Source organism: Fukomys damarensis, unplaced genomic scaffold, assembly GCF_012274545.1.
Source record: "Fukomys damarensis isolate Sample0158 unplaced genomic scaffold, DMR_v1.0_HiC HiC_scaffold_11, whole genome shotgun sequence".
NCBI lineage: Eukaryota > Metazoa > Chordata > Mammalia > Rodentia > Bathyergidae > Fukomys > Fukomys damarensis.
The window spans coordinates 26339777-26353837 of record NW_022900923.1 but is presented as its reverse complement, the minus strand read 5'-3'; the positions used below and the strand labels follow the sequence as shown (position 1 = coordinate 26353837).

At 39.7% G+C, this 14061-nt stretch overlaps 1 protein-coding gene across 1 annotated transcript in view; it reads left to right on the top strand.

Annotated features, from left to right (window-relative positions):
• The window catches only part of Colgalt2 (collagen beta(1-O)galactosyltransferase 2), a 57110-nt gene that overhangs the window by 35735 nt on the left and 7314 nt on the right, over window positions 1-14061 (top strand). The window contains exons 8-11 of the mRNA XM_010640567.3: window positions 2997-3103; window positions 8137-8269; window positions 9290-9417; window positions 12667-12873. Of these exons, the coding sequence (XP_010638869.2) occupies window positions 2997-3103; window positions 8137-8269; window positions 9290-9417; window positions 12667-12873 (575 nt within the window). The remainder of the gene's footprint in view (window positions 1-2996; window positions 3104-8136; window positions 8270-9289; window positions 9418-12666; window positions 12874-14061) is intronic.

The following is a 14061-nucleotide window of genomic DNA, read 5'->3' as shown; positions in this document are numbered from 1 at the left end:
GCCTAGCACATGCAAGGTCCTAGGGCCAGTCCCCAACAAGAGGAAGGGAGAGAGGAAGAGAGAGATGGTGAAGAGAGGGAAGTAAAGAGGTGGGAAGAGAGAGAGCAGAAGGAAGGAAAGAAGGGAGGAAGGAAGGAAGCAAGCAAGCAAACAAGCAGAAATATAAAGAGGTGCCTCTCCCCATCGTGGGTCCATTATGCAGGTAATGATCAGCATTCAGGAGAAACTTGGTGATCTAGGAACTGGGACAGTGCATCAGGAATCTATAAACTGAGTCAGAGTTCTGTGGATTCTGGATATGTTACAGGCCAAACATTGTGCATTGTATTCATTGCCATTGCTTATTGGAAGGAAAATGCCTTATCACGATGTAACATACTCTTGTGTGCTCCTAAAGAGCTGCTGGAATAGTGAATTGGAATTTCTTCTATAAAATTGATTCAGAGAGGGAGTCCATGAATATTTCATGACTATCAAATATGAAAGCGTTAACAGCTATTATGCTGTTTCCACAGAGGGCAGAATAAAAGAGTTGAATGTAAGCATAGTACGTAGAACAGAGACTTGGTCGTACAGAGTTTTCAAAAATACCCCAGGCTACAAAAAAGCTCAGCCCACCCAGCACACTGCAGCCTCTTAGTGCAGTCTTGTAGTTTTCCCTGCCCATAACTCTTACCTCTTTAGGCTGAGAGGCAATTTTACACATGCTCATTTTTCCTGCTAAAATCACATTACTGAGAGGACCAAACCAAAGCAAATAAAACATAACAGCCAGGATCTTCTCTGTCTGGGATGTTTTTGGCAGGACGTGGTACAGGGACTGTGTCACTCCTGGAGTACTGGAAAAAACCTCCTCTTGGAAATGACACCCTGCAGGACTCTGCTTTCCTGAGGCTGGGGTAATTGTCTCTGGGAATCATCATGAGGTAGTGGCAAGAGATTTTCAGAGGCTTTCCAGTCTTCCAGCACTGTGACCTTGTCAGTGGTGTCTGGGCTGCACTTGGCTCTGAGCTCTTTTCGTGTTTACCATCACTAAGTTCAAGCGAACCGTCTGTGCTTTTCTTTGTGGCTACTATTTTTATTACCCTTGTCCTGGCAGGGACTGGCACTGGGCTGTTGTTTTCCAAAGGCCTCCCAGGCTAGAGGTCTCTGGTTTGAGGAGCCTGTTTTGATGCGTTTTGTTTATTTTTTATTTTGTGTTTCTGTTCTCCCGGAATTACCCCAGGTGGCTCCATACTTGCACATAAGGAAATGCTTTTTCCTTTCTGTGTCTGTAAAGTTGAGGGGTGGAGCACGTCCATGACAGAATGTTCTAAATAGGGAGAAAATGGAACATAATGGAACATAAAGGAGGACAACCCGTTAAATTATAAGTCCCAATTAATAAGGCAAATAGAGTCACCACAGAAATTATGTTTTTAAGTAGTAATTATCCAGCTAAGTAAAGAAAGTAATAAAATCATTATGCACTTAATCCGCTTTGGGGATTTGGAGATGGATAATTTTCAAAGAGGACATTTTCCTCCCCTGTCGGTTTTTTTGCCTAGAAACTTATAAATGAGAAGTGAGAATATATTGTAATGCAGGTTGTTTTAGTTATGTACCTTTTGATCCGAGGAAAGCATACAAATTATTTGCAGTTACATTCAAAATGACTCCTGAACAAAAACTTAATGTAATATATTTTGATCTCCAGGCTGGTTATAAAACATAGCTCCATAGCTCCTCTCTCTCTCTCTCTTTCTCTCTCTCTCTCTCTCTCTCTCTCTCTCTCTCTCTCTCTCTCTCTCTCTCTCTCTCTCTCATCATTGCAAAAAGCATACAGAAGTTTCCATCTATGTGGGGATTTGAGAGAATGGGGTCCAGAACTGTTGAATCCCCTGCAGTCATCCATGTGGCCGGTCGGGATGAAGTCAGCCTGCTCTGGCTTCTTCCTTGTAGCCAGAGGACCTTATCAAACGCTAACTTGTAAAGCATTCATGAGGCTTTAGATATTCTGTGGTTCCTTAACTCTGAGAACCCCAAGATAATATGGCTGTGACCCTTGGTATTGACCTCACGTTGGGTGTATTTAGGGCAGCCATCAGGGGTGTACGGGCAACAGAGAGGAGCGATAGGTGGGCACAGCCCTCGTGAGGAAAAGCTTGCGCGTACGTGCTTTTTAGTTCACGGATCTGGAGTTGTCTTTTTAGTAGCATTTCTCATGGAACCACTCAACACTGAAATAATGTCTTTCCATTTCTCCCACCCTCTTTAACAAAAAGCCACCTCCAAGGATAGGGCTTCTTTTCTGTACTTCTTGTCCTTGTTTCTAAGGGAGCTAGAGAGTTCTGGCAGAGAAGCTGCTAAAATTGAAATCCCGATAATGCACCTTGGAGCCTTTGCTAATAACAGCAATAAATTAAGGCTTTAGATTTTCGTTATGCTTTGAATGACTTTGAGTTTATCTAGTGGATGTAAATTATAATGGTACTAATATGTAATATTCATGAAGTAGGACAACTGTCATCCCAGTTTTCCAGGTGAGGAAACTGAGGTTTAGGAACTTGCTGAAGGCAAACAGTAAATAACAGACAGGATTTAAAACACAGATCTGCTGATAAATTTAACCACTTATCAAACAGCTTCCTCTCCTCAGTGCTGTACATTTTAGGTTTAGTTCACCTTTGGCCTCTTAAAGAGTAACCTTTTGAACTTTTTTTTCTAAAGAGCAGGGAGAACATGTTTATCAGTGAGTATCAGGGGAACAAAGAAAGGCTTAAGTCCCTGCAAACAGTTGCATTTAGAAAGAAGTTCAGTTTGGATAAGTATCATTTGTCCTCTGTAAACCCAATATAAAATATAAACAAATCTTCACCGCATTCTTCCCCTCGCTTTGCATTCTTTATCCTTCCTAAAACTTTGATCTTGACACTGCTATGCTTTTCAAAAGGCCTAAAATAAGACTTAAGTCATTTATGAGGGTTTTTCTCTCCCCCTTTTGCTTCCCACATTAGATCTTCATGATTAACCTCAAACGCAGAAAGGACAGGCGCGACCGGATGCTGCGCACACTTTACGAGCAGGAGATCGAGGTCAAGATTGTAGAGGCAGTGGATGGGAAGTGAGTTGACCTGCCTGTCCTCCTGCAGATGTGTCGGAGAGGGGGTTGCCTTCTCCGACAGACGTAGAGTGCTGCATGGGTCTCTTGGTCACTAGACAATGGACTCATTGTGTAGATGTCCAAAGTAGCAGTGAAGTTAGTGTTACCCTGGGGCTCAGGTCTGAGAACCACTCCCCATCTGATCTGGTGGTCCTTGGTTGTTATTACAGCCAACACTCACTGGATGTGATTGTCCCTGGTCCCCTGGCCATTCTTGCAATAACTGTTGGTTGCCACGTTCTGTGGGGTAGCAGAAACATTGTGTGTGGAATTGTCATCAGACCTGAAGAAAATACACAGAAAAGTACATAAAGTCTCCATGTCCTGTTGTGTGAAATGCCTGCTGCAGTCTGCCTAGGCCAATCCCGGTGGCCACCTTTCCAGGGAATATGGCATGAAAATCACACAAGGAACCTAGTTCAGTTCCTTTGAGAGATTTTGTTGTTGTTATTTTTTTGTTTTGTTTTGTTTTGCTTTGCTTTGACCTTTTGTTTGGCACCTTAAGCCATTTCAAGGCACACATTTCTATAAAGCATTATGTGCTAGTCTAGAATATGAGTGGCATTGTTCTTTGATTATCTACTAGGACTGTAGCTAGCAGCCACTGAGGAAGTTCCTGTGGCTCCCTTAGAGAATCTTGCCTTAGCTTCTCAAACTGACGCCCACATCTGAATCCCCAGGGGTGCTTAAGGGGGCAGCTTCCTGCTTGTTGTCTCAGACCTGCTGAGTCATGATCTTTAGGGTTGGGCCCAGGAACTGCATTTAGGAAGCCTCAAAATGATTCTTGTGTAGGAGTCCCACATAAAATATAGTAAAATTTTGCTCCAAATGTTGCATGGGTCTTAGTTATATTTAAAAGAACAACAAAGGTTCATTATTTATCTGAAGTTTAAATATGATTGAGTGTGTTCTGTGTTTTTACCTGCTATATGTGACACCCTATTCTTTGTTCTAGTAGAGTTTGGGATCCACCATTTCAAATACCAACCATAGCCCCAGTCCCACTCATAGGCCAGTTGGACCAAAGAAACTAGTTGAATTGTGGTAGTTCTGTCAGTATTTCAGGTACAAGTCCTTTACCAGATATATACTTTGCCAATATTTCCTCCCGTTTTGTGAATTGTCAGATTTTGGTAGTGATATCCATTAAAACAAAAAAATTTATATTGATGAAGTCCAATTTATATTTGTTGTTCTTGTTGCTTGTGCTTTGTGTACCCATCATCAAACCCAATGCCATGAATATTTATTCTTGCTTTGGGCTATAGTTGTATTTCTTACTTTTAGGTCTTCGATTCATGTTCAGCTAATTTTTTTATATAATATGAGACAGAGGTCCAAGTCTTCTATTCATACTCCTGACATTATTTTATTTTTTTAGGTTTTCTTTATAAATAAAATTATGTTTTGTCACTTTCAGTTTATAAATCTTATACTTACTCTGTTACGTCTATTCCTTTTTTTGATACTATGGTGATGGAATTGTGTCCTTAATTATTTTCAGAATGTTCATTGCTAAATACATAGAAACGTAATTTATTTGTATATATTGATTGTATATCCTGTTACCTTGATTAACTCATTTATCAGTTCTAATAGTGTATGTGTTCATTCATAAGGTTTCTGGGGCCGGGGATTGCACTTGCCTGCCTCACAAGTGCAAGGTCCTGAGTTCAATCCCTGGTTAAAAAAAAAAAAAAAAAAAAAAAAGAAGATTTTTCTGTAGGTAAGACTATCTCATTTGCAATTAGAGATAGTATTGTTTCCTCTTTTTCAATCCAAATACAGTTTATTTCTTTTTCTTGCTTTAGTACCCTGACTAGTTTCTCAAATACAATGTTAAATAGAAGTCATGAGAGCAGATATTCTTATCTTATTCATGATCTTAGGGAGAAAGCATTTTAGGCTTTCGCCATCTGGGTATGATTTTAGCTGTGGTTTTTCATAGATGGCCCTATTGAGTTGAGGCAATTTTCTTTTATTCATATTTTGTTACATATTATTATCATAAAAGGATGTTGAATTTTGTCAAAATTTTTTCTGTGTCTATTGAGATGATCATGTGGCTTTTATCTAGTGATATGGTATATTACTTTGATAGATTTTCACATGTTGAGCCAAACAATGCAGTCCTGGAATGCATTTCATCTGGTCATGCCATATAATCCCTTATATATGCAGTTGTATTCTGCTTGCTAGGATTTTCTTGAAGATTTTTGCATCTATGTTATTAAGGGATATTGGTCTATAGTTTTCTTGTAACACTATTGATTCTGTATCAGAATAATACTGGCTCCATAAAATCAGTTGGGCTATATTCTCCTTCAATTCACTTTTTAGAAGAGTTTGTTAAGAATTAGTATTAATTGTTTTTTAAATATTTAGCAGATTCTCCACTGGAGCCATCTGGCTTAGGACTTCTCTTTGTGGGAAATTTTTTGATTCTTAATTCAACCTCTCTACTTGTTATAGGTGTATTCAGAATTTCTATTTTTTTCTTGAGTTAATTTCAATAGTTTTGTGTCTTTTGATCTATTTTTCCATTTAATCTAGGTTATGTAATTTTTGCAAACAGTTGTTCACAGTACAATCCTTTTCAATTCCATAATGTCAATAGAAAAGTCCTTACTCTCATTCCTGATTGTAATAATTTGAGTCTATTTTCTCTTTTCATTCATCAGTGGTAAAGGATAGTCAGGTTTATTCATCTTATCAAGCAACAAAAAATGGTGATTTTTTTTTTTTTGTTGATGCTCTCTATTTTTCTATTCTTTAGTGTATTTGTTTCCACTATAGTCTTTATTATTTCCTTTTTCCCACATGCTTTGAATTTAGTTTACTTTCTTTTTTCTATTTTCTTAGTTGATTAGATGGTATATTTTAGGTAATCTTTTTTTAATACAGACATTCACAGCTGTAATTATACCTCTCAGTACTGTATTAGATGCGTCCCATATGTTTTGGTGTGCTGCATTTTCATTCATTTCAAAATATTTTCTAATTTCCCTTTTTAATCCATTAGTCATTTAGGAATGTGTTACTTTTGCAAACATTTTTAATTGCAAAAGTTTTCTCATTATTGATTTTTCAGTTTCATTCCATTGTGGTTTGCGAGTATTCCTTGTTTAATTTCAATCCTTTTAAGTAGACTGAGGCTTTATTTATAATCTAACATATGGCCTTTCTTAAAGAATGTTTCAAGAATACTTGAAAGAATGTGTATTTGACTACTGTTGAATGGAGTGTTCTACAGATGTGTGTTAGGTCTAGTTGCTTTATAGTGTTATTTAAGTCTCCTGTTTCCTTGCTATTCTCCTGCCTAGTTGTTCTATCCATGGCTGAAAATAAAATATTAAAGTATTCCACTGTTACTGTTGGATCTGTCTATTTCTCCCTTCAATTCTGCTAATTTTTGCTCGTATTTTGGGGGTTCTGCTGTTAGGTGCATATATATACTTATAATTGCTATGTATTCCTGATATATTTTATCACCTTGCTTTCTAGTATAAATTTTTTCTGGAGGTTTACTTTGTCTAATATTAATATAGCTCTTCCTACATTATTGTGGGTACTGGTTACATAACTTATCTTTGCCCATCCTTTTTCTTTCAGTGTATTTGTGTTTTTAACTCTAAATTCTGTTTCTTGAAGACAGCATCTCTTGGATGTTTTTAAGCTTATTGTGCCAACCTCTGCTTTTGAATGCAATGTTTAATCCATTTTGCTTCCCCCCACCCCACGTCCTCTACCAGATCCTTCCTCTTTCCACTATGTTTTTCCCCAGCTCTTCAAGGTTAGATGTGAAATTGGAGTCTCCTCAGGTCCCTTGTGGGGAAGTGCACAGCCCTGAATATGCCTGAGTCTTGTAGATTCTCAGGAATGTGGGGGAGCTTTGCAAAACTCCTTACAGACAAGACATGCTATTCTCAGTTTTTTCTTAAGTTATTTGGTCACCCTCTTATTAGCTGTAACTGGCAACACTGCCCAAATAGCTGTGATGTTAAACATTTGCTACTGATGGTTTTTGACAAATACTCCACATTCACAGAGAATAAGGCCTGAGTCAAGTCAAATAAAGAGAAGTTCTAAGAATGGAACTTTTTAGGGACTGCCAGAGAGATTGAATAGGGGCTGCTTTTTTGACAACAGTTAAGAAGAATCCTACTGCACCCCTTCATTCCCAGTGACTGCCAGGTGGCTGATTGGCACAACTGCCATATCTGTGAGGCTGCTGGTTTTTAAGGCTTCTATAGGGCTGAGGAGAAAGGGATTAGTACAGATATAAAATCCACAGAGCTCACTGTGCTTACAGATACTCAACTATTTTTCCTAAAAACTCCTTTGATTATTGCAACCTTTTAATTAATTTCTGAAATGCTAATTGCTAATTTTGACCATTTTGCCTTGCCTATGTCTTCATGCTTTTATGGAAAGTAGGATATCCAGAGGTCTTTACCACTCTGGAAATGTGTCTCTGTTGTTTTTATTTTTTATCTTGTTTTAATTTTAGATACAAAGGAACCCTCAACATTCACATAATCTCTCTTCCACTTTCCTTCCTGTCCGCATCTCTTCTAGTATTGAATGTTCTTATGAGCCACTTTCTTTCATCAGGCAGCTACTCTTTCAGAGTTTTCAGGAAATTTAGGATGCTTAGAACTATGTTGGGCACTGTGAGGGACATACAAAAATAAAGACACATCTTTATGTGTCTTTATGACAAAGTTCATAATGCTGCCATGACACATTAACCCCAAAAAGCTCCTAAAGCACAGTGGGAGGGCTTTGGATTTAGCTCAATGGCTCTGTGCCTGCCTCACAATTGCTAGGTCCTGCATTCCATTCCCGGTACGGAAAAAAAAAAAAAAAAAGAATAGGAAACTGGGAAATCTTTCCCTCTATATTTTCTCTCTTCTTCCTCTCTGTGGGGGAGGGAGAAGGCCACCCTAAAACCTTGACTTTGGTACTTTTCAGACACATTCTCTGTCATGCAGGGCACTCAACACAAGCCAGCTGAAGGCCTTGAACATTGAAATGCTGCCAGGTTATCGAGATCCCTACTCCTCCAGGCCTTTAACCAGAGGTGAAATTGGCTGCTTTCTTAGTCACTATTCTGTCTGGAAAGAGGTAAATAATGCAAAGGGAAAAAAAAATCACGCAGTTTTGTAATGAAGAGAAAGGAAGCTGGGGTTTTGTAGGCGAATTAGGTCCAGACACAAAGTAAGCCCATGGCTGTTCTGGAAATATGCTTGAGAGTTGCTCCTGCCTGTGTCTTCCCTGGGCCCAAGGCCAGCAACAAAGGGACAAGGGGGGTAGTTTAGTGCCATTTAGAGTGGTGACAGGGGAAAACACCTATCTGCTAGGAGCCATGGTCTTGTTAGCTCATTTTCATTCCTCAGGCCTGCCTTCTATGTATCTATCATGTTGTCACTTATCTAAGACATTCATAGGAAAAAATCACTCAGCAGGCTTGTGAGGTACAATAGGGGAATGGATCTCCTTAATCCAAGAGGAAAGTTTTAAGTAACTTGTCCAGGTAAGAGAAAGCAGAGGCAGAACTGGACCCCATGCCTTACAGATCAAGGTATCGATGGAGGTGGAATTGGAGGGCAGGGTTCCTAGGAAGGTTCAGTTCCCACACAAAATGATAAAGTCCCCCTTCAAAGAACCTGTGAACACCTTCTTTCATTTAATGGTCCAGCTTATACCTTTCTTTTTTCTTTAAAATTTAAATGAAATGTGATAGATATATAAAAGTGTCTAGGTCCACAACACACGGCTCACTGAAATCTCTCAAACTGAGTAACACCACCATGTTCATTATTGCCCAGAGCAAGAAACAGGTTATCAACATCTTTGGTGTGTGCCTCTCTGTGCTTCTCCCTGATCACCAATGCCCAGGGTGATCACTGTCCTGACTTCTGACAGCACAGAGTAGCTTTGCCTCACCTGCCATGTTGCACTTATTCGTAGACTTTACGTTCACATTACTGGGATAGACCACAGTTTATCCATTCCAGAGAATGGGCCTTTGCTTAGATTGCAGTTATGAACTATTACAAATTATGTTACTGTACTCTTGACTTCCAAATACTTATTTACCTAATGAAATTTTCATAGGGCTCTTCCCACTGATGACCTTTGCAGGTAATTGACCGAGAGCTGGAGAAGACTCTTGTGATTGAGGATGATGTGCGTTTTGAACATCAGTTCAAGAAGAAACTGGTGAAGCTGATGGATGACATTGACCAGGCTCAGCTGGACTGGGAATTGATGTGAGTAACAAACCAAAGTTATTACAAAATGTGAAAAGCACTGAGTTCTTTCCAAGGGTCAGCAAACCCCCACCTCCCCAGCTGGCAGGAGATATAGCTCAGGCTTTCATGGGCTGCTTTTCACTCCATAAATATTTCCATAAAAGTGGATTAGCCACTCTTTTCTGAATATGCTTACTCTTCAGGGTATAAAACTATAGGCGATTCTTTGGGGCTCAAATCTGCCTGCTGTTCAGGGACCTTTTGACAGAGCAGAGGTGTGGCTCTGAGCACCACTTGGATGCACAGTGACACTGTCCCTTGTGAAGAGAGGGGGACCTGGCTGGGGTTCCCGGAAGAAGAGGCCGAGGCAGTCATGCAAGAGTCCTCCATCCTACTTGAAGCTCAGTCCGGCAAAGCAGGTACTTCTGCAGCCCCTAGTGGGACAGAACCTAGGAGAGTCAGCAGAGAGCCCCTGTGGAGATGTGAGGTTGTGGGATGGGAAGAACAGTGACAGCTGGGCACAGGAAAGGGGAAGGAGTGTCTGAGTCTGCTGCGGGTAGACCGGGCTAATGAGGCAGTGCTGGCTAAGTGCTGGCATTTAGTTAATGCTCCCTGTCTCCTAGCTCTAGGAATTGGATTAGATTCTTCTTTTCTCTTCTCTTCTTTTAAAATCTTCTCTTTTCTTTCTCAAAACAATACTTTCTACTTTCCTCCAATGAAATAGAAATTTCCCAAGAAGTTTGTTCAGTTCCCAGCTGTTTGTCAAAGGCAAATTTTGTTAAAGTCAGAGCCAGGTCCTTTGGAGCAGCTGCAGTAGCTGAGCTGCCCCTGCTCCTCCCATCCTCAGAGGGAAACTTAACTGTGGACCTGGGTGGAATATTTGCTTTCTCAGAAAATGGGCATCAGAAGAAGCCCAGCAAAGGCTCAATTAACTCATGAAAAATAGGCCTCCAAATCCTCACCTGCTCCCGATCGCAAGTCAGTCATGTGACCTAGTTTGGAATTCACAGCCCTGTGAGATCACTGTTCTGCCCTTACATGGATGTGCTTAGACCGTCTGAATCATTGGCTCAGTAGCTTGTAGTAGAGGAGGCCCCACCAGTCTGGTACCTGCAAGCTATTTTATGCCCACATAACAAGTATGGGCAACTTTCCCTTAAACCTCGTGGTCATACTCGAGTTAAAGATTCAACTTCAGAAACCTGAGGCTGAGAATCCCCTCACGTGTAGTATGACTGCAGCATTGCTCAGGACGAAGTACCAGCAGACCCAAGGAGGATTGATGGTTGTCCTAAGAAGGACATGAGGGCTAACATACTCTAAATTTCACAGATTGATCAAATCAAAATAGTCCACTAAAATACATTGTAGAGCCTCAAAGAGGTACAGTAAATCCCCAATTTACAAACATTCAAGCTGCAAACTTTCAGATAGGAACAGACTTCAAATTACAAATGAACATTTGTAGATGTGAACAGATAGTGGAAGGAGCTCACGTATCTGCCAGACATTGTCACAGTTGTGCTGCTGTGTGCTCACTGTAAGATTAAAAATAGTTTATATTCACAGTTACACTGTACCATACCCCCATTTTACTTACGATCAAATCTGACTTAGGAATGTTGTCCTGGAATGGAACTCAGTTGGTAAATAAGGGACTTACTGTATAATAGTTTCAACTTTTACCTTTCACTTTCTAAAATGAAGAAGAAATAAATACATTTAAACACAAAACATGAAAACTAATCACCTGTACATGATTGCTACATTAAATCTTTTTGGAAAAAGGAAATAGAGAGTGCTCTTCAGTAGAAATATAATGTGAACCACATATGTTGTTTTTAATATTCTAGTAAGCACATCAAAAAGGTAAAAAAAATTAGATGAAATATGCTTTTCACTTAACCCAATATATAACTATATAAACTTCTAATATATAAATTTCATTTAATCCAGTATATCCAAATATTACTATTTTAGTATGTAATTAATATTTTTAAACTATTAATGAGATGGGGGTGTTTTATTCCAAGTTTCAAACTACTATGTGGAACACATATCAATCCAGAAGATAAATTTTCATCTGTTAAACTGTAGTTCTGCCAAATAATAAACTTGTCTCACAGAAAGAAAAAAGAATTTTACAAACCTCAACTTTTAAATTTAAATTAATTTGAATTAGTAATAGTATAAAATCAGTCCCTCAAGCCACATTTCAGGGATTCAGATTCTCATCTGTCTATTCAGTGACATTGTAGAGAAAATGAGACTCTATAGTCTGAAGACATTGGCTGAGAGGACGTTTGTTTCACATCCTCAGAAGAAATGAAGATGGCACTTAGACTTCTACAAATCCCGAGATTTGTTGACTTACATTGGCTGAGAGGACGTTTGTTTCACATCCTCAGAAGAAATGAAGATGGCACTTAGACTTCTTCTACAAATCCCGAGATTTGTTGACCGGGGAGAATCCCTCGAATGTTGAAAGAGACTCATTTAGCACAAAATAAACTACGTACTGCTTTACCAGCAGGCAAGAAACCCCTCAGCTTACTCCAGTCAAGCCCAAACTGAATAGGTTCCAGACAAAAGTAATGGCTCACAGAGCTGGGAGTAGGCCGTGTCAGGACAGAAATGGCCAAAGGTGTATTTTGTGTGCTAGAAGCTATTTGTGAAGGATGAGGCAGATGCCCTCCTCCTCAGAGTAGAGTGCCCAGGAAGAAGCTGTGAAAAGCTATAAGGGGGCCAAAGGAAGAAAGCTTTGCAGGAGCTGTCATTCCTAATTCTCAGAAGGAACCATTTGAGCTGCTCTTGAGTCTCTAGGTCCTCTTTTGCAGACTCTTTCTTTCCCACAGCTTTTTCTACCACCATTTGGAGAGCTGTGCTGAAAACATCCAAGATTGAAACTCTGGGATGTGAAAAGAGCAAACTCAGGATTCCCACATCTTACCTTTTTTTGTTTCTTTCCAACTTCTGTAAACACAAGTGGAAATCCCATGCCATCTTCACAAAAGATGCATATCTTTTGAACTATTTACAACTTAATTTTCTATCTCAAACACAGTCACTTAGGCAGGAATAGTTGGAGTGGTGCCAGATGACAGTCATGGTGAGTGATTTCATGTGCTCTGTGGTGTGATACTTTTAACATAAAACACAATTGGTCCACACTTTCAAAGACATCTGTATAAACCAAAGCTTTGCTTTATTCTCATTAATGACTAATATTCAAGTTGAAATTTTTCTCCTCCTCCTATTTCTTTGTAGTTACATTGGTAGGAAGAGGATGCAAGTAAAAGAGCCAGAGAAAGCAGTACCCAATGTAGTAAATCTGGTTGAAGCTGACTATTCCTATTGGACCTTGGGCTATGCCATCTCTCTGGAAGGAGCACAGAAGCTAGTTGGAGCTAATCCTTTTGGAAAGATGCTGCCAGTGGATGAGTTTCTGCCAATCATGTACAACAAGCATCCTGTGTAAGTCTCCTTTAATGGCCAACCTGTCCCTTGGGCACAGCATGTCCATGAATTACACTTTCTGGGTAATACTGGATATTTCCCAAAATTGTGTGGCTTCTTCAGTAATTTTCCATAATTGTGATTAAGAGAAGCTTATTCAAGTGATTATTCCCTTCAACAGATGGAGAAAACAAAGCAGAGATGATAAGAGTCTTGTCCGGTGGTTTTCTTTGATTCTCAGAGTGTAGGACATTATCTGCTCAGATCTCTTCTTATCTTTGCTCTTCTTACATATCTTCACACAACATAAGGTGAAGGTCATTCTCTTCATTTTTCGGTTCATTCAGCTCACTTCCTGTGCACATTGTTGGTTAGGCAGTGGTAACCACCCTTGCAGGGCCCAGGTTTGCAGCACTGACTTACGAACAAATCATTGTGATATATGGTGATACCTGCAGTCACAGAGATGTATGAGAAATTCAGAGGTGGGAGCCAGGCAGAGCATCTGTGGAAGAAGGCACTGGGATGCTCAGAATCTAATAGCCAGGAGTTTACACTGGCCTAGCACTTATCAAGAGATGTGGTAATTGATGACTGTGTGGCAGTTTCCCCAATATGCTATGAACCCTTTGTGTCAGAAACAGCCTCATATATGTATCTCCTTAAAGCCTTGTCCAAATACTACGCATAATAGCTATTCCACCAGTAATTCCTAGATTCAGGAATGGAGTAGGAAACTAGGTTCCTCTTTCTCTGTTGCTAGGTGATCTACAACTTTCATCTTAGCCTTTGAGATTTGCCATGTTGTATCTTGACTCCTGTCCTTTGTAAAAATAGAGTTTCTTGCTCTCTTATATGCTACATTTCAGAGACTGACTTTACCTCAGCTGGCCTTAGCAGTACCTCACAGAAACCCAGAGGTCAAACAAACCATTGTCCTCAAGACTAAGGGGAAATTAATACCCATTGAATTAATACATATTCCACTCACAGTCCAAGGGACGGTACGGATGTCATCTGATGTAGCCAACACAGGAGCCCTGGGAGGGAAGCCAACTTATCCCTCTACTTTACATGTACAGGAGCCAAAACACCAGCGTCTCTTCAAGCCTTCACTATGTCACTGCTATCTCAGATTTCTTAATTCATTACTCCAGTAACAAAGGACTTTTTGTAAAATGTTCATGTTTATTTATCATTATCATA